Source organism: Bombina bombina, chromosome 1 (genome assembly GCF_027579735.1).
Source record: "Bombina bombina isolate aBomBom1 chromosome 1, aBomBom1.pri, whole genome shotgun sequence".
NCBI lineage: Eukaryota > Metazoa > Chordata > Amphibia > Anura > Bombinatoridae > Bombina > Bombina bombina.
The window spans coordinates 1387350574-1387370890 of record NC_069499.1 but is presented as its reverse complement, the minus strand read 5'-3'; the positions used below and the strand labels follow the sequence as shown (position 1 = coordinate 1387370890).

General features: G+C 39.1%; 1 protein-coding gene across 1 annotated transcript; it reads left to right on the top strand.

Moving 5' to 3' along the window:
• Window positions 1–8922: 8922 nt before the first annotated feature.
• On the top strand, window positions 8923–12526 carry LOC128665109 (tigger transposable element-derived protein 1-like). Its single transcript, XM_053719858.1, has 4 exons — window positions 8923–9708; window positions 9799–10205; window positions 10404–10753; window positions 12405–12526. Exons 1-4 carry the CDS (start codon window positions 8923–8925, stop codon window positions 12524–12526), a joined length of 1665 nt encoding a protein of 554 aa, XP_053575833.1.
• The last annotated feature ends 7791 nt before the right edge of the window (window positions 12527–20317 follow it).

Here is a 20317-nt window from a genome sequence, read left to right as displayed (position 1 = left end):
TGTTTGCTCACCATTCTTGTGATCATTTTGACCCCACGGGGTGAGATCTTGCATGGAGCCCCAGATCGAGGGAGATTATCAGTGGTTTTGTATATCTTCCATTTTCTAATTATTGCTCCCACAGTTGATTTCTTCACACCAAGCTGCTTGCCTATTGCAGATTCAGTCTTCCCAGCCTGGTGCAGGTCTACAATTTTGTTTCTGGTGTCCTTCAACAGCTCTTTGGTCTTCACCATAGTGGAGTTTGGAGTGTGACTGTTTGAGGTTGTGGACAGGTGTCTTTTATACTGATAACAAGTTCAAACAGGTGCCATTAATACAGGTAATGATTGGAGGACAGAGGAGCCTCTTAAAGAAGAAGATACAGGTCTGCAAGAGCCAGAAATCTTGCTTGTTTGTAGGTGACCAAATACTTATTTTCCACCATAATATGCAAATAAATTCTTTCCAAATCAGACAATGTGATTGTCTGGATTTGTTTCCACATTTTGTCTCTCATAGTTGAGGTATACCTCTGATGAAAATTACAGGCCTCTCTCATCTTCTTAAGTGGGAGAACTTGCACAATTGGTGGCTGACTAAATACTTTTTTTGCCCCACTGTATATGAGGTATCAATGACATTTGTTTAAATGGTTACAACAGTTCCAATAGCGTAAACTCCGTAGAGCAAATATTTATATATCACACAGTTCGTATGTGGGGTTTAGAGTGCAACCCTGAGGCATAGATCTGACCCAGAAAATGAAGTTTTCTGACGCGTTTCAAAGGCTTATACGATAGTACTAGCCTTCTTCATCAGAGGATATATATATATATATATATATATATATAATCCAAAAATAATCACCTCGCACCTGGTTTGTCAATCAAAAGTCACCACTTTATTATTACATTGTGGTGTACCTTACATTGGATATATATATAGAAATACCTATTTAAATAAAGGTTCTAGGGTCAGTTATACAAAAAAGTAATGCTCTAATGTATGTATGGAATGTTTGCATTACTATTGCCCATTCACATATCTGATGCTTTATCACAGTCCTGTCTCATTCAAAAAAGAAGAACCTCCCTGATTGAGGTCCTGCTAAAAAAAATCAAAATTAAAAGAGAAACAGCAAGATTAACTCATAGGGCATGAAAAACACAAGCCCAGTTGAAACAATCCAGAATGCCAAAGAGATGAATTAATAGAGCACTCCTGTTAAATATTGCTTAAAAGAGGAAATTAAATAAAGAGTGTATACATGGGAATTGTGGTAAAGCGAGCATATTGTCTCCTGGCAGCTTCCCCTATAAATCAGGGTTGATTTAACACAGCAATAACTACAAGATCTGAGGTAAATATATACAGAAGGGATAATGCGTCATCTAGATCTGTTGTACACATCCAAAGTTTCCTTCTCCAACCATAACAGAATTCACAGAATCCCCCCAATTAGATGTGTATACCCCAGTACACAATTACACAAAACTATTTTTTACCTAAGCCAGATCTTCCTAAATTAGACCAGACCACCAGACATTATATTTTCGGGTTTCACAGGACAACAAACAAATAATAGGAAGTGGGGTCTATATTTTTAAAACTGTATAGCCTTGGGTCTTATGGTTCCTACAGCACGTGCATTAGCCTCATTAACAGGATATGGTTTGCCTGTGTTAATGGTAAACTGACACAATTAGTAAGGTTAGGGAATCAAAAGGGGATTTATGACATTGAAGTCAAGTGTAGAATTATACACTGAATAAGTCAAATAGAAAATGGAGTTAAATTACACTTTATTTAACAAATATGCTTGAAAACAGACGTTACTCATAGGGGGTAATATATAAGGGAAATAAATCCAGGGTTATGCAACCTCTGAACAAAAATTCAATCAGTTCCAATTCCCAATATTCCCTTATAGGTAATTAGACAAGTTAAAAAATAAGGCAATATAGAAAGCTAGTGAAGAATGGGATTGTCACTTCCATAATTCAAAAATTCATTGCCTATATTCTATAAACCCAAATATTAAAATTAAGGCTGGTGGACAGGTGTAGCGTGTCTAGTCAGACAATAGCATTAGAAAGAGAAGTTAGCAAAAAGATAATCTCATATGCACAAGAGGTTTCAATCATACAGGCATAAGCAAATATGCACTAGCTATGCGCTCAAAGGCGTCCTCCTCTCTGCGTACTGCTCTGATTTAACAGAGTCAGCCGATTTCTAACTTTTTCCCCTATCAGATAGGTCTAATTCACATACATTATTATCAGTATTAGAAAACTTAGCAACTATTCAGTGGAGATGTTATGCTGAGTGTTAACTAACAGCTAGTATTGCACTAGGTTAAATGCAAGTAATTTCATTTAGTCATAAGTCAGAGAATCAGAAGTTACTATGTAACCAAACATATAGCGTAGTAGCGTTTTATGTATAGAGTTAGACAAACTTGTTAACCTTACATTGAGTGCTAATTAATGGTAGCGTAACAGCATAACAGCAAAACCCCCCTGTATATAACCCGATATAGGCTAAGTAAGGCGGTATTAAATATAACAAACCGCTAAATTAGTATGTGAGCATTGTGACCGGTCTGGTTAGACCACGCTAGCTACAACACTGTCCACGCCCACCGACGCGTTTCCGTCACTGAACGTGACTTCGTCAGGGCATAGGGCCAGCCCAGCATTAGATGCGGTGAAATATACTGATCCGTCGTCATGCCAACGTATGTAAATCATTACACAGTAAACACGGAGGTGTAAACTCCGCTATGGCCTCATTTGAATACATTAGATATATTAAGTATATTTTAAACCTTTAAAGTATTGATTAGTACCAAAACTATTGGGACAAGAAGGGAGCTTAATAGTTGTAAATTAAAGCGCTCATATAACTAGATATATTGTATATTAGATCCGTTGGTAAAAGACACAAGATTCCCTCAGTAACTAGAGGTATAGGTGTATTGATAAATTACAGAACATATCTTGAACAGTAATTTCTTCAAAGGATTGCTAGTAATTACTAAATTAATTTAAATTTAAGCAATGAAATGATATACTTATAAGACTACTCGAAGGATCTTGAAAAATGTCCCTAGTGATCTACCTAAATGATCGTTCAAAATTAATTATTTACTCATTAGAAAGGCAAATGCTTATTAGGGAGAAGAGACAATTTCTCCTCATTGTTATACACAGTGAAGTATTAGTTTATGCAAACTAATCGTAATATTTAAATTATTTCAAAAGGTTTCAACTCATTTATATGCCATTTCAAAGATATTATTTTACAGTAGTGCATACATATTTAGTTTCAATGGTCAGAAGGGAACGGTTTATAAATAATAGTCATGCAAGACAAAATGTATATCATGATCCGTAGACTATAAGAAACATTTATATGATATTGCTTCATTCAGTCCCTTAGGTGAGGTGGATTGTAATTCATGAATCCATCTACATTCTTTTTGTAATAACATTTTAGTAATATCGCCCCTCCTCCCTTTCAATTTTACTTGTTCAATTGCACAGAAATAGATTTCATATTTATGTCCCTGATGTTCATTATTCATGTGTTGTGCTACAGGAACATTTCTATTCCATTTGATATCGCCTATATGTTCTAGCACTCTGGTTCTTAGCTCTCTCGAGGTCTCACCCACATAGATTTTTGGGCATTTGCACATAGCGATATATATAACTTGCTTAGATCTACAGTTTAGAAAATCTTTAATTTCATACTGTTTTTCTGTGTTGGGGTGTATGAAGGTTTTAGTAGGGGCCATGTTCTTACAGGCTTGACATCTTCCACACTTGTGGAAGCCTTTGGTTTCTCGCAACCAAGTTCTAGGTAAGTCTTTAGAGTAATGACTCTCCATAAGTATGTCTTTAAGGTTTTTTGATCTTCTATAGGTAATGTTAGGTTTTTCAGAAATTACTTCCTTTAGGTCTTCGTCTTCTTGAATAACATGCCAATGTCTTTGGATGATATTCTTTATGCAGACATTTTTGTCATCATATATACCAATAATTCTTATGGGCTGCTGTTCGTTTGTTTCTTGTGCATTAATTTGCTTACTGGTTTGCAATAGTGTATTTCTATCCAGTAATTTAGCTCTTTGATATGCCTTTTTAAGGCATCTACCTGGGTACCCTCTTTCTTTAAACCTTCTTTGTAATTCCCTCGCTTCTGTTTCAAAATCAAGTTCTGTGCTGCAGTTTCGTCTGGCTCTTAAGTACTGACCAAACGGAATGCCCATTTTCAATTTCTTAGGGTGATAACTCTCCCATTTGAGGAGACTGTTGGTAGCTGTCTCTTTTCTATACAGTTTTGTATTTAGTGTGCCATCCGTCTCTTTTCTGATCTCTAGATCTAAGAAAGAAATTTTGTTTGAATCTATAGTTGAAGTATACCTCATACCATCTTTGTTGTTATTCAGCCACAACATGAATTTTTCAAAGTCATTTTTAGTGCCCGTCCATAGAATTAAAACGTCATCTATATATCTAATATATAGATCCATATAATGCATATATGGGTTAACGTCTTCATTGAGAATACTCTTGTTCTCAATCCACCCCAGGAACATATTGGCATATGTTGGAGCACAGCAAGTGCCCATTGCTGTGCCCCTTTTCTGTAAGTAGATATTTTTGTTGAATAGAAAATAGTTATGTCTTAGTACATAATCTAATAGATCAATGATGAATTCATCTTCATCATTTCTGGTTGGGTTAACTGTTCTCAGGAAGAAAGTAACTGCCTCCAAGCCCAGGTTGTGGGATATGTTAGAGTATAGACTTTCAACGTCTATGCTAGCCAACATAGTATTATCACTGACTATAACATCAGCCAGGCATTTCAAGACATCTTTAGTGTCTTGTATGTAAGATGTAAGGGTGTGTACAAAATGTCTCAGTTTTTTATCTAAAAAAATGCTTGCATTTTCAGTGATACAGCCATTTCCAGAGACTATAGGTCTCCCGGGTGGTTTTGTCATATCCTTATGAACCTTAGGAAGGCTATAGAAAGTAGCTATTCTTGGAAACTTATTAAACATAAACTGATGTTCTGCTTTAGTGATTACCCTTTCTTGTAGACCCCTATCCAGGAGGGATCTTAATTCTCGTTGGAAGGCATCAGTTGGATCACGAGTAAGGACCTTGTAATTATCAGTATTGCTCAGAATATCGGTACAAATTTCTTCATATTGAGAATTGCTCATAAGGACCATATTACCTCCCTTATCTGCATTTATTATTGTAATCTCCTTATTGTTTTGTAATTTCTGAAGGGCTTTTTGTTCTTTATAACTCAAGTTTTTTTGCACTTTGCTTTTTTTATTTATCTCCTCTATTTCTGTTGTGACCAGGGAGACAAATTTGTCAATAGAAGGGTATTTGGATATTGCTGGCATAAAATTACTTTTAGGTTTCACTATACTTGCTTTCCTTGTTTCTGGAGTCTCTACATTTTCATTCAGTAATGATATCATTAGATTAACCATTTCATGGTCCTCTTGTTCTACTCCCATATCAATCAGGGAATTTGTGTTAGCATTTTTGTGAAATTTATGTAGTGCAAGTTTTCTAGCGAACAGATGTATGTCCTTGATCCAATTAAATGTATCATGATGTGGAGTGGGTACAAAGGTTAGTCCTTTAGATCAGTGTTTTTCAACCAGTGTGCCGTGGCACACTAGTGTGCCGTGAGAGATCCTCAGGTGTGCCACGGCAGACTGACAACAGTGTGACATATTTTTTAAACTTTGCTTGTTTTTTACTCCCAGTGCAGGGGTAGTTTGTAGGAGGCATGGCATAACAGCACACTGCATACAGTATGTGTGTGTTTGTGTGTATGTGTATATATATATATATATGCTGTATTAGGCTACAATGTGTGATTTTTTTAAAATTTTGGGATGGTAGTGTGCCACAGGATTTTTTAATGTAAAAAAGTGTGCCACGGCAAAAAAAAGGTTAAAAATCACTGCTTTAGATAGTAGTGTGTGATGTTCTTTTTCTAAATGAGTTTCAGTCAGATTAATAATCTGTAAATTATCCATAACTACTTCTGTTTGCCGGTGGCTTTTGCTTTGTTTTTTTGCCTTGTTTTTACTGTTTCTTTGGGGGGAACAGATCTTTCTCTAAAAAAATTCGTGTAATGGATGGTTCTATTAAGGCAGCACTGGTTGTGGGTGTTTGTGTTAATTCCTCATCAGAGGGTTCTGAATCAGTAGTGGAATTATCTGAGGTGTCATTTTTGTTCGTGACTCTAGATTCTTGTGTTTTTCTAAAATTACTACGTCTCTGATTAACTTTATAGATATTCCCTTTTTGATGGTCAGACCAATCTCTTTGCAGTTTCCTATTTTTTGTTTCACTCAATTCTTCCTTGAGCTTGTCTATATGGAACTTAAGTTTTATGTCTAAAGTTTCAAAGTCTTTATGCGTAGTAAATTTGTTTGTTTGTATTTTGGCTTCATCAATTAGTTTGGTTAGTTCATCATATTGTTTTCTTTCAAACTCTAATGTCAATTTCATTAGATCTAGAGAACATTGGGTCAAGATTTCATGCCACCTAAGCACAAAGGTCTCATCAGAGATGTGAAAAGCAGGTGCTAGCTGAATCCTTAGACCTCTAGGGATTAATTTATTCTTAACATAGTTTTCTAAACTGAAAATTTCCCAGAAAGATTTAACTTGTTTTTTCATTATTTTAGCAATAAAACGGATCTAATATACAATATATCTAGTTATATGAGCGCTTTAATTTACAACTATTAAGCTCCCTTCTTGTCCCAATAGTTTTGGTACTAATCAATACTTTAAAGGTTTAAAATATACTTAATATATCTAATGTATTCAAATGAGGCCATAGCGGAGTTTACACCTCCGTGTTTACTGTGTAATGATTTACATACGTTGCCATGACGACGGATCAGTATATTTCACCGCATCTAATGCTGGGCTGGCCCTATGCCCTGACGAAGTCACGTTCAGTGACGGAAACGCGTCGGTGGGCGTGGACAGTGTTGTAGCTAGCGTGGTCTAACCAGACCGGTCACAATGCTCACATACTAATTTAGCGGTTTGTTATATTTAATACCGCCTTACTTAGCCTATATCGGGTTATATACAGGGGGGTTTTGCTGTTATGCTGTTACACTACCATTAATTAGCACTCAATGTAAGGTTAACAAGTTTGTCTAACTCTATACATAAAACGCTACTACGCTATATGTTTGGTTACATAGTAACTTCTGATTCTCTGACTTATGACTAAATGAAATTACTTGCATTTAACCTAGTGCAATACTAGCTGTTAGTTAACACTCAGCATAACATCTCCACTGAATAGTTGCTAAGTTTTCTAATACTGATAATAATGTATGTGAATTAGACCTATCTGATAGGGGAAAAAGTTAGAAATCGGCTGACTCTGTTAAATCAGAGCAGTACGCAGAGAGGAGGACGCCTTTGAGCGCATAGCTAGTGCATATTTGCTTATGCCTGTATGATTGAAACCTCTTATGCATATGAGATTATCGTTTTGCTAACTTCTCTTTCTAATGCTATTGTCTGACTAGACACGCTACACCTGTCCACCAGCCTTAATTTTAATATTTGGGTTTATAGAATATAGGCAATGAATTTTTGAATTATGGAAGTGACAATCCCATTCTTCACTAGCTTTCTATATTGCCTTATTTTTTAACTTGTCTAATTACCTATAGGGGAATATTGGGAATTGGAACTGATTGAATTTTTGTTCAGAGGTTGCATAACCCTGGATTTATGTCGCTTATATATTACCCCCTATTAGTAACGTCTGTTTTCAAGCATATTTGTTAAATAAAGTGTAATTTAACTCCATTTTCTATTTAAACTGACACAATTCTAAGGTTAAATGTAAATATAACTCAATACTTTTAAAAATGTGAGCAACGTTTCAGGAAATGAAGAAGTCTTGTGGGCCATGTTTTCGATAGTAATAGCAAAATGTTTAGCAAATTCAGAATGTTTTTTTGGATAGATACATAGCATAAAATAAAGCATTTAAAAACAAAAAGAGGTACATAAATAGGAAGCAGGAATATTTAGAGGATAGATTTAATGTGATTATACAAATGCTTGGAAAAAGAAAGAGCTGTCAGCACCTCTTCATTGGTTTCTGTACTTTTCTTTTTTATTAATTGGAATAATATATTTTTTTATTTTATAAGGTGGTGAGAGTCCATGAGCCATTACTCCTGGGATTCAACTTCTGGCCACTCTGGGATTCAACTTCTGGCCACTAGGAGGAGGTAAAAAGATACCCAAAGCAATAAGAGCACTTTATCCCTCCCACCTCTCTGGTATACAGGCATACCCCGCTTTACGGACCTTCACTTTACGGACACTCGCGAGTACGTACATAGCTATTACGGACCCTCTCTTTACGGACACTCGCGAGAACGGACAAACCCGCCCCTGCGCACATGAAACAGTTAGTCTCTATGGTTCAGGAAGAGGTTGCCGCGCGCCAGGAAGATGTTGCTGCGCACCAGGAAGAGGTGGGGTTTCCGCTCACTGTGTAGAAGCTGCGCACTTGGCAAGTGAAGTTAAAAAGTGAATCGTGTATAGAAGATTCCTGCACCCAAATTGCTATTTTATTCCTGCCATAATACTGTACTGCACTGAAACCACTACTGTACATAGAACTTTGGGGAACATATACTGTATACAGTACACGTACAGTACTGATTGTAACACGCTTGGCACACACTGTGTATAGAAGATTCCTGCACCCAAATTGCTATTTTATTCCTGCCATAATACTGCACTGTACCACTGCTTGTACAGTACATAGAACTTTGGGGAACATATACTGTATACAGTACACGTACAGTACTGATTGTAACACGCTTGGCACCTAGAGCTGATAATGGCAGATAAAAAGAAATGCCGTAAATCTATTACCTTGGATATGAAGCTTAAAATTATTAGATTGTATGATGAAGGTGTAATTCAAGCTGAAATAGGCCAAAAGCTAGGCTTCACTAGGACCACAATTAACACAGTCATGAAGAACAGAGAAAAAATTGTTGCAGAAGTTAAAAGTGCTACACCTGTTAACACCACAACAATTCGAAAAAGGGATAGCATTGTTGCAGACATGGAGAGACTCCTAATACTTTGGATAGAAAATCAGACAACACGCCATGTTCCTGTAAACCAGGCAATTATACAAAGTAAAGCCTTAAGCTTATTCAATGACCTGAAGGCTAAGAAAGGTGAAGCAGCAAAGGATGCTGAATTTGTTGCAAGCCGTGGATGGTTTGATAGGTTTAAGAAGAGGTCTAATCTACATAACATCAAAGTACAAGGAGAGGCAGCTGCTGCAAATACTGAGGCTGCAGAAAGCTATCCAAGTGAATTTGCAAAAATTATTGAAGATGGAGGCTACTCCATGGATCAAATTTTTAATGTGGATGAGACTGGTCTATTCTGGAAGAAGATGCCTGCAAGAACCTTCATTGCAAGACAGGAAAAATCAATGCCAGGCTACAAGCCAGCTAAAGATAGAATAACCCTTCTGTTAGGTGGCAATGCTTCTGGTACCTTAAAGCTAAAGCCTTTGTTTATTTACTGTTTTCAAAATCCAAGAGCTTTGAAGAACTATGTTAAAACTAGACTTCCAGTGCATTGGAGGGCAAATAAAAAAGCATGGGTAACTGCAGCCCTTTTTGAGGATTGGTTTGACACCTGCTTTGTTCCAGAGGTGAAAGCTTATTGCAAAGACAATAATATCCCTTTCAAGATTTTGCTGCTTGTTGATAATGCTCCTGGACACCCTCGAACACTAGAAGAGCTCAACCCTAACATTAGAGTGGAATTCCTACCACCAAATACCACTTCATTACTGCAGCCCATGGATCAATGTGTCATAGCTGCCTTCAAGTTAAACTACTTAAAAAGAACATTCAGTAAGTGTATTGCAGCAATAGACAAAGAAGAAGGTGCAGGGCAAGAAGTCCTATCGAAATTCTGGAAAAGCTACAACATCTTGGATTGCATTAAAACTGTAAGAGATGCTTGGAATGACATAAAGGATACCACAATGAAAAGGGCCTGGAAAAAATTATGCCCACAGTTAGCTGATGATTCTGAAGGCGTTAATGATTCTGTAGCTAATGTTACTGAAAATATTGTAGAGATGGCAAGGCAGTTAGAGCTGGAAGTAGAGCCAGAAGATGTTGCTGAACTGCTTGCATCCCATACTGAGCCCCTCAGCAATGAAGATCTTCTAGAACTTGAAGAGGAGAGAGAAGAAGAAGAAGATGTGCAAAATGGGGTTGAGAACATTGAACAGCCTGAAGGCTTAACTTCAAAAATTCTCTTTCAAGCTTTCCGTCATCTTGATAGCGCCATGGCTCTTTTTGAAAAGCATGATAGGGACTTTGAAAGAAGCTTCACAGTCAATGGTAACATTTCAGGGGCTTATTCCTGTTACAAAGAAATCTACAGAGAAAAGAAGAAAGCTACACTTCAAACCTCCATAGAGACTTACTTTTCTAAAAGTCCATCAGCACGCAGATCATCATCATCGACAGACAGTCATTTGGATACCAGATCATCAACTGGCAGTCCATTTCCAGCTCTGGCATCACCACCCAGTCCTGCTCCTTCTCTTATTGCTACTTGTAGTACACCCAATTCGCCAGCAAGAAAGCGTCTCGCCTTTGAAGAGTTGACTTGTGAAACAGAAGATACCAGTATGACTTCATCCTTACTAGAATAAATGCTCATAGCTGATCCTAAGCTTAGAAAATGTTGTGTTTACAGTATTTTGCAATACAGTACAGTAAATATGTTCTCTTGTCCTAAGCTGATCCTAAGCTTAGAAAATGTTGTGTTTATTTTGAAATACTGTACAGTACAGTAAATATGTTCTCTTACCCTAAGCTGATCCTAAGCTTAGAAAATGTTGTGTTTATTTTGCAAAACTGTACAGTACAGTAATTATGTTCTCTTGTCCTAAGCTGACCCTAAGCTTAGAAAATGTCTTTATTTTTCAATACAGTACAGTAAATACTGTATGTTCTGTTGCCCTAAGCTTAGAAATTTTTTTGTTTATTTTGCAATAAATATTTTCTTTTGGCCTAACCTTATAGTATTGTGTTTATTTTAGTTATAAATGTATTATTTATATCAGTTATGCCTATAAATGACTATTATAATGAAGTACAAGCATTGAGAAGTGAAAAAAAAGTATTGCTTCACTTTAAGTACATTTTCGTTTTACATACATGCTCTGGTCCCATTGTGTACGTAAATGTGGGGTATGCCTGTACTAGTCTTTTATTTGCCTGCCTAAGAGAAAGGTGAAGAATTGCGGTGCTCCAGATTCTTCGTTGAAATGAATCCTGAGACCAAGTTGAAGCCCATTTTTCCCTCAGAGAGCTGCTACTGAGAGACAGAGGGGAGATTGGAGTAGTGTGTATTGACTTAAAGGGACATTAAACAATAAATAAATGTTAGATAGAATGATGCATTAAAAGAAAAGATTAGTCTGAGAATAACATCTAGATGTATTTTTTAAAGTTTAATTCGCTGTTTAAATATTGACAAAATAAGTGTAACGTTTCAGTGTCTATAAAATAATTGGAGCTGCCATGTTGTAACTTAGGTTACCTTCTCTGCTTAGGCCAATTTAGACAGTTATAGATAGGTCCCTAGAGTGTGCAGCCAATGGCAGTGTGGATTATAACAGTGTTCTGCACTTCCATTTCTAACAGGAACTTTAAAGCTCACAATTTCAGAATGGAATAACCGGAAATGGGGAAAACAAAATAATGAAAGTATATTGCAGACTTTATTATATACAGTATATATATATATATATATATATATATATATATATATATATATATATATATACAATTTATCATTTTATATTACCATCTCAAAGTGTTTAATGTCCCTTTAATCACTCTCAGTGAAATAGTCACAAACCTGCCACAGGTGTTGTAGGGACCGGTCCTCTAGCCTCCTCCTGTTGGATCATCAATATACTCCTTACATAGATCCTCTGCTGTGACGTACACAGTACTGGATTGGCTCTCTACTGGAAGCAGTCTTTCCTGCAGCCACTGCACACGGTAAAGTTGGTGCAACTGAGGTAAGTACAGATATTTCTTACACTCACATGGCCCACAGGCTATAAGTAGGTACACCAATTTTGAGATAAATCATAGTCAGGGACATACACATGTAACAGACAAATTCCACCTTTAGTACAAAGACTTTTTATATGTTATCATTTCCACTGTGTCTGACAGAAAATTAATTTTTCTTCCTCAGGACAAGAAGTCTAAGGGAAAAAATAGAACAAATAGTCTTTTTTCATTCCTTTTGTCAATTTAGGGACCAAAAATCATCTTCCTCCTTACAATGACCTGAATCTTCTAGATCTTCCTGGAGGTTTAATCCAGTTGGAACAGGGTCAAGCATTCTATGAGCCTTCTTCCTCTTCTAAATCAGCATAAAGGTATGGCCCCAATCCAGATTATTTTCTAGCAGGGGCAGTTTACGCCTTTTTTTAGAAGACCTATCAAAGTTTGTCCAAGATCTCTGGGTTCTAAACAAAGCTTCCTGGGATTTCTGGATAGGTTTCAAATTAAAGCCTTTTCGAGGAAGGTGTCTTTTGTCTCACGTTCCAAAATGCTTTCCAAATTTTATTAGCTGTAGTTTAAGTTTTGGAACAAAGCTAAGAATTGTATTCCATTCTTTTTAATTTTTCTCAAGAAAGAGGGAATTTTCAGACCAATTGTGAACTTAATGACTTTAATCAAATTTTTCAAAATAGTATCAATCTGGGCGATTCTACCCCTTATTCAACAGGGTCAAATTATGTCAACATTTAATTTGAAGGATGCCTTCCTTCCTGTTCCTAGACCATTTCCAGCTTCTAAGATTTGCCATTCTGGACAAACTTTTTCAATTTGTGGCTCTTTTGTTTGGTCTATCTATAGCTCCCAGAATTTTTACGAAGGTTCAAGGAACTCTCTTGTCTGTAATAAATACTCATGTACTGTAGTTCAGTGGCTCTATACCTGGACAACATATTGGTTTAGGCTCCATTTCTTCCTTCAGCTGTATTTCATAACAACATTCTACTGTTGTTTTCTATGCAGACATGGTTGGAGAAATAATTTATGAGTTCTTTTTCTCATTAATCAAGAGTCTCTTTTGTGGGAGTCATTATAAACTCAATAACTATGCACCTTTCAGGGATAAAAGTCACAGTCAGTTTGCTCATTTTGCAACCTATCTGTAGCTTTATATATGTGTTAGGTCTGAAAACTACAGCATCAGATGTTCCTTTTGCATGGTCTCACATGAGACCTCTTCAACTTTGCATGCTTCGACAATGGTGTAGACATTTCTTCTCAACTCTCTCATAGAATCATGAGATTCTTTAGTGAGCCAATCTCTGACCTGTTGGATAGTTTTCCAAACTATTTTACTGGGGGTGTCCTTTATTCCACAAACTTGGAAAATAATATTTGCAGACTCCATTCTCTTGGATTGTGGTTCAGTCTGGGGGTCCAGGAAATAACATGGAGTTTGGTTTCCTCAGGAGGCGAAGTTACCAATAATTATCTTAGACATGCAATCTTTAGGTCCATTTAGAGCTGTCCTCCTCTGAAAGGGTGAAACTTATCCCAGTTTTCATTCAGACAATGTTACAGCTATAGCTTATATCCACTATCAAGGGGGAACTTGCAGTTCCTTAGCAATGAAGGAAGTCTTTGACATTAATATTTTCTACTAGATTGTGGAACAATGTGGTCTTTCAAACATAGACCTGATGACTTCTGTTTCCAAGAGCCATAGTTTGAATGGAATAGAGCATTCTAAATTAATCTAACTGCTCCAGTCAAGCTCAAGAACTTGGCTTGCAAATCTGATTCTGATGATAAGTTGTATCCAATAATCATGATTTCAAGTCTCTTGATAGATTAGATTGAATACATATTTAAGGTTTCTTTGATGCTGTATTGAAGTCCTTATTTCAGACCATAAAACTTAAAGTAAAATTTCTCAAATTAGTTGAAAAGTTGTTACTTTCCTACTATAAAAAACAGGGTTTTAACTGGCATTCTTTTAGGTAATGGATTGGATTAGGTAATGATTTATCTGCTAACTCTTTAAAGAGTCAAATTTCTGCTTTTTTTGTTTCATACTACAGGAAACATGCTAAATGTCTTGATATCTAGGCTTTGTCCAGGCTTAGTCAGGATATATCCAGTGTCTAAACCATTGTCTCCTTTTTGGAACATTCATTTGTTGTTTTTTTTACAAGTTTATAGATTTCTAATTTGGAACTTGCATGTTTTGGACATTTGGACCTTGTTTTTGTTGCTTTTAGCAATATCTTCTGCAGGAAGATTTGAATTGTTTGCTCTTTCTTACAGACTTTCTTGCCTTATTTTCATCAAGATAAGACAGTTTTTAAGGACTCAATATGATTTTGAGGGTTTTTAGGCAATCCTTTAATTTGTTTGTCCCTTGGTTCACGTTAAGGTCAGAGGGTTACATCTGTTTCTTTAGCTTTTTGGCTAAATCTCATGATTACCAAGGTTTTCTTGGAGATGGGATAGTTTTTTTCCAAAATGCATTATTGCTCACTTTTTTATATCACTTACCTCTTCTTGGATTTTCAAGAATTAGTCTTATGTTGAATACATTTACAAGGCAACAACATACTTTCCCTAAATTCTACCACTTTAATGTGTTTGGTAGAAAAGTCCTTCAGGCAGCAGTATCAGGTAATAAGGTGACAACCTTAAAACATCTTTGTCCCGCCCACTTACTTGTGGACTCCACAGCGTGCATATTAGTTCTCAGGAGTAATGGCTTGTGAACTCTCACCACCTTATGAAAGGAAACAAAACTTATGCTCACCTGATAAATTCATTTCTTTCATGGTGGTCCATGAGCCCAGTCCATTTTTTTAAAATGTAATTAATTTTGGCAGCAGCTTTAGTTTGCGCCTTATTTTCCCTACTTTGTCCTTTCCTACGTTTCTACTCCTTTCTTGGCTATACAGGGAGTGCAGAATTATTAGGCAAGTTGTATTTTTGAGGATTAATTTTATTATTGAACAACAACCATGTTCTCAATGAACCCAAAAAACTCATTAATATCAAAGCTGAATAGTTTTGGAAGTAGTTTTTAGTTTGTTTTTAGTTATAGCTATTTTAGGGGGATATCTGTGTGTGCAGGTGACTATTACTGTGCATAATTATTAGGCAACTTAACAAAAAACAAATATATACCCATTTCAATTATTTATTTTTACCAGTGAAACCAATATAACATCTCAACATTCACAAATATACATTTCTGACATTCAAAAACAAAACAAAAACAAATCAGTGACCAATATAGCCACCTTTCTTTGCAAGGACACTCAAAAGCCTGCCATCCATGGATTCTGTCAGTGTTTTGATCTGTTCACCATCAACATTGCATGCAGCAGCAACCAAAGCCTCCCAGACACTGTTCAGAGAGGTGTACTGTTTTCCCTCCTTGTAAATCTCACATTTGATGATGGACCACAGGTTCTCAATGGGGTTCAGATCAGGTGAACAAGGAGGCCATGTCATTAGATTTCCTTCTTTTATACCCTTTCTTGCCAGCCACGCTGTGGAGTTCTTGGACGCGTGTGATGGAGCATTGTCCTGCATGAAAATCATGTTTTTCTTGAAGGATGCAGACTTCTTCCTGTACCACTGCTTGAAGAAGGTGTCTTCCAGAAACTGGCAGTAGGACTGGGAGTTGAGCTTGACTCCATCCTCAACCCAAAAAGGCCCCACAAGCTCATCTTTGATGATACCAGCCCAAACCAGTACTCCACCTCCACCTTGCTGGCGTCTGAGTCGGACTGGAGCTCTCTGCCCTTTACCAATCCAGCCACGGGCCCATCCATCTGGCCCATCAAGTCTCACTCTCATTTCTTCAGTCCATAAAACCTTAGAAAAATCAGTCTTGAGATATTTCTTGGCCCAGTCTTGACGTTTCAGCTTGTGTGTCTTGTTCAGTGGTGGTCGTCTTTCAGCCTTTCTTACCTTGGCCATGTCTCTGAGTATTGCACACCTTGTGCTTTTGGGCACTCCAGTGATGTTGCAGCTCTGAAATATGGCCAAACTGGTGGCAAGTGGCATCTTGGCAGCTGCACGCTTGACTTTTCTCAGTTCATGGGCAGTTATTTTGCGCCTTGGTTTTTCCAAACGCTTCTTGCGACCCTGTTGACTATTTTGAATGAAACGATTGATTGTTCGATGATCACGCTTCAGAAGCTTTGCAATTTTAAGAGTGCTGCATCCCTCTGCAAGATATCTCACTATTTTTGACTTTTCTGAGCCTTTCAAGTCCTTCTTTTGACCCATTTTGCCAAAGGAAAGGAAGTTGCCTAATAATTATGCACACCTGATATAGGGTGTTGATGTCATAAGACCACACCCCTTCTCATTACAGAGATGCACATCACCTAATATGCTTAATTGGTAGTAGGCTTTCGAGCCTATACAGCTTGGAGTAAGTCAACATGCATAAAGAGGATGATATGGTCAAAATACTCATTTGCCTAATAATTCTGCACTCCCTGTATGTCATACTAAAATACCAGAATGGTGGGAGAGATTAAGGACTCTTAGAGCTTTGGGAATCTTTGCTTTCTCCTAGTGGCCAGGAGTTGAATACCAGAGGTAATGTCTCGTGGACTCTCACCATCATGAAAAAAATTAATTTATCATTTAAGCATAATTTATTTTATTTTCATATTGGGATATTTTGTGGGGCAAGGTTTACATTAGACAAATTTGGTGACTCTAGAGAGAGGGTTAATTAGACCCTAGCCTGGAGATAAAAGTAATACCCCTCTGCCAATGCATTCCAATTTCATGTATTTTATTTATTCTAGCCCTTCATCTCCTAAAACTGAGAATTATATCAGTACCAAAATAATTATTCAGTAGCAAATTCACACTGGTGGATATGTAGGGCAGAAAATTGGAGGAGATCCTATGCCTGTGTGTCTGGGTCTGTACAATAACATTACAGTTGCACCACATTGACACTGTACAAGCCAAGACTAAAGATATACTATATATTGCTGGGGTTACACTTCCCCCCCTAAAAACTCTACTGTGGCAAACCTAGCCACTTCTGGACTATAATGTAAGAAAGGTTGTCCATATGCTGTATTGTGTGCTATGTATATGTGACAGACCCTTCGGTCAGAACTGAAGAGTTAACTGTGTTCAGCTTTAAGAAGCTATTCTCTAACGACAAGGTTACTAGCCTCAGCTATTGTGTACTGTCATTAAAGTTAGTGATAAACATTCCATTGTTTAATCACCTTCAGAGAGCAGACGCCTAGGTGATAAGAAAAGCCAAGTGTGTCTTGTGTTTAAGTTGTTATCTGCTAAGTAAGGTAATTCTATTGTGGCATGTCAAAGGGCGTTTGTTCTCTATCTAATGTACAAGATTCTTTCAACCCCCCAGCTGGGGTCAGATCTGCATAAATACTAGGCATAGCCTTTTAATAAATGTCATTCTGTTTTAAACCTGAAAACTGGCTGGGCCGTGAGTTATTGACTCCCAAACTGTGTGTCGTCCGGTTATTGGGAGTATTTTAATAGTACCCTCCGCTACAATTGGTGGCAAGCGTTGGGATCCGACCTTACAGCCGAAAAGCCCAATTCGTGCAATTGTAACTGCCGAATAAGAAAAGGGAATGGTAAACAGAATACAGCGAAAGAACCGACTACCGAAGTGAATGGAGACGGATTATTCTAAGCTAAAGAGACAAACGTTAAAGGAACTGCTAGAAGCCAGGGGAAAGATAGCCAGCAGCAAACCCAAGGCTATATTAATTGCCGATCTGATGGAGGGAGACAGAGCTCGCAGCGATACGCCTCCAACAGCCATGGAGGAGACCCTATACCAGAGGGAAATGAGGACCAGGCTGGAATTTTTACCCCAACCTGTACCACGGGACATGCTATCCGTGGTAATGGCAGATGTGCAGGAGTACGTGATGGCACACAGTCCGCGGAATACATCCTCCCAAGCAGAATCCATTTCGGAAGCACTCAGCAACCCAGTAAGACCCAAAATCCCATACCATGCCTTTAAAATGTTTTGTGAGGAGAAGGATGAGATCGATGGGTATTTACAGGATTTTGAGAGACTGTGCGAGTTACATGATTTGGAGCAGTCCGTATGGGTCCCGGTGCTAGCAGGCAAGCTAGCCGGTAGGGCAGCGGAAGCGTATCACGCTGTACCCAGGGAGGACAGCAAGGATTACGCTAAAGTGAAGAGAGCGATCTTGGAAAGATATGCCATTACCCCAGAGGCATACCGGCGCAGGTTTAGAGGCCTGCGCAAGCCAGAAAGAGATTCACATGCAGAGTCGGCCCACAAGCTGGATCAAGCATCTCAAGGGTGGATACAGGCCAGCCAAGCTACCACCATGGAAGAATTGCGACAACTGATGCTTTAACGGCTTGTCCCCAGAAGCCCAAGAATGGGTGAGAGATTGAAAACCCCTCACCTTAACCGAAGCAGCCAGATTAGCAGACCAGCATTTTGATGCCAGGAGGCACCATGGACTACTGCCTAAGACGTACGCTCGACCCATGGGACAGCCCAGTCCTCTACAGCCTAACAACCCCACAGCGGCACCTTTTCGCCCAGCCCCAGGGAATCCACCACCCCCCTCACGATACAATGGACGGACGAATATACAATGCCACACCTGCAAGCAGTGGGGACATATGGCACGTGAGTGCACCCAAAATCGGAGCAGACAAGCTTGGAACCAGGTCAGACAGAACCTGGCCCCGAGGGCGGCTGCTCACCATTACCAAACGGAGCCAGCCGCTCATGAGGTGTTGAGCACCCAAGCCGAGGAACCCCTGGGAATTCTGCATGAGGTGATGTCGGTCCGGGCCACCGATAACCGGCAACATCACCGCCAGCTGGTGACCGTAGAGGGGAAGGAGGTCCAGGGACTTCGGGATTCGGGAGCTACTTTAACCCTGATAGCTCCCCATTTGGTGCCGGATACAGCACACACTGGCGGATCCGTGGCAGTACAAGTGGCAGGGGGAGCAGTATACCGATTGCCCACTGCTAGAGTGGAGTACAGACCCCCAGTCACCCCAGCAGCTGCCAGTTACCAACCCCCGGCGCACCACTATACCACACGGCCTCCAGCCACGAACTACCCTCAGAGAGCCCAGTTCAATTCGCGGGGCTACTCACAACCTATTCGGTGCTTTGGATGTAAGCAACTAGGGCACAAAAGACCAGAGTGTCCCCTAAACGCAGCGAACCAAGCACAGTCCTGGAGAAGACCTGCCGGCGGAATCCCACATAATCCTCAGCCTGCGGCCCGCTACGTAGAGGCGCCAGAATGCTGGGGCAGCCTACATGAAGCAGACCCTGTGCAAGCTGCCCACCGGAATAACCGGCAACTGGTTAAAGTGAATGGGAAGGAGGTCAGTGGTCTACGGGATACTGGTGCTACCATGACCTTGCTTCAAAAGAACTTGGTGTCTGAGAAACAGCACACTGGAGACACTGTGGCTGTGAGGGTAGCAGGGGGCACTGTGTTCCGCCTACCTGTTGCCAGGGTACATTTAGATTGGGGAGTGGGCGCTAGACCTGTGAATGTGGGGGTCAAGAAGGACTTACCTGCTGATGTTCTCCTTGGAAATGACTTGGCCCCCCTTGTTTCTGCCTATGCTCCCATGGGTTCCGCTGATGTTAACCCTGTGACTACCCAAGCCCAGTCCCTCCAGGAAGAGGTACATTTTAACCGTGGTGGACTACGCCACTAGGTACCCCGAGGTCATTGCTCTCTCCAACATCCATGCAGAGACGGTAGCTGAAGCCTTAATAAAAATATTTTCCTGGGTAGGGTACCCCCAGGAGATAATATCGGATAGGGGCACCCAGTTTACCGCAGAGGTGACCCAACAACTAAAGACTGCTCTAACTAATGCGCCTCTACTTGCTGCACCCGATCCCACTAAAAGATTTCTTGTTCACACAGATGCTTCGATGTTTGGAGTGGGGGCAGTGCTGAGCCAAGTTGGAGCAGATGGCGGAGAACACCCCGTAGCTTACTTGAGCCGAAAGTTGTTGCCCCGTGAAGTAAGCTACGCCGCCATTGAAAAAGAATGCCTGGCCGTGGTGTGGGCCCTCAAAAAGTTGCAGCCATACCTGTATGGACAACCTTTTTCCTTACTCACAAATCACAA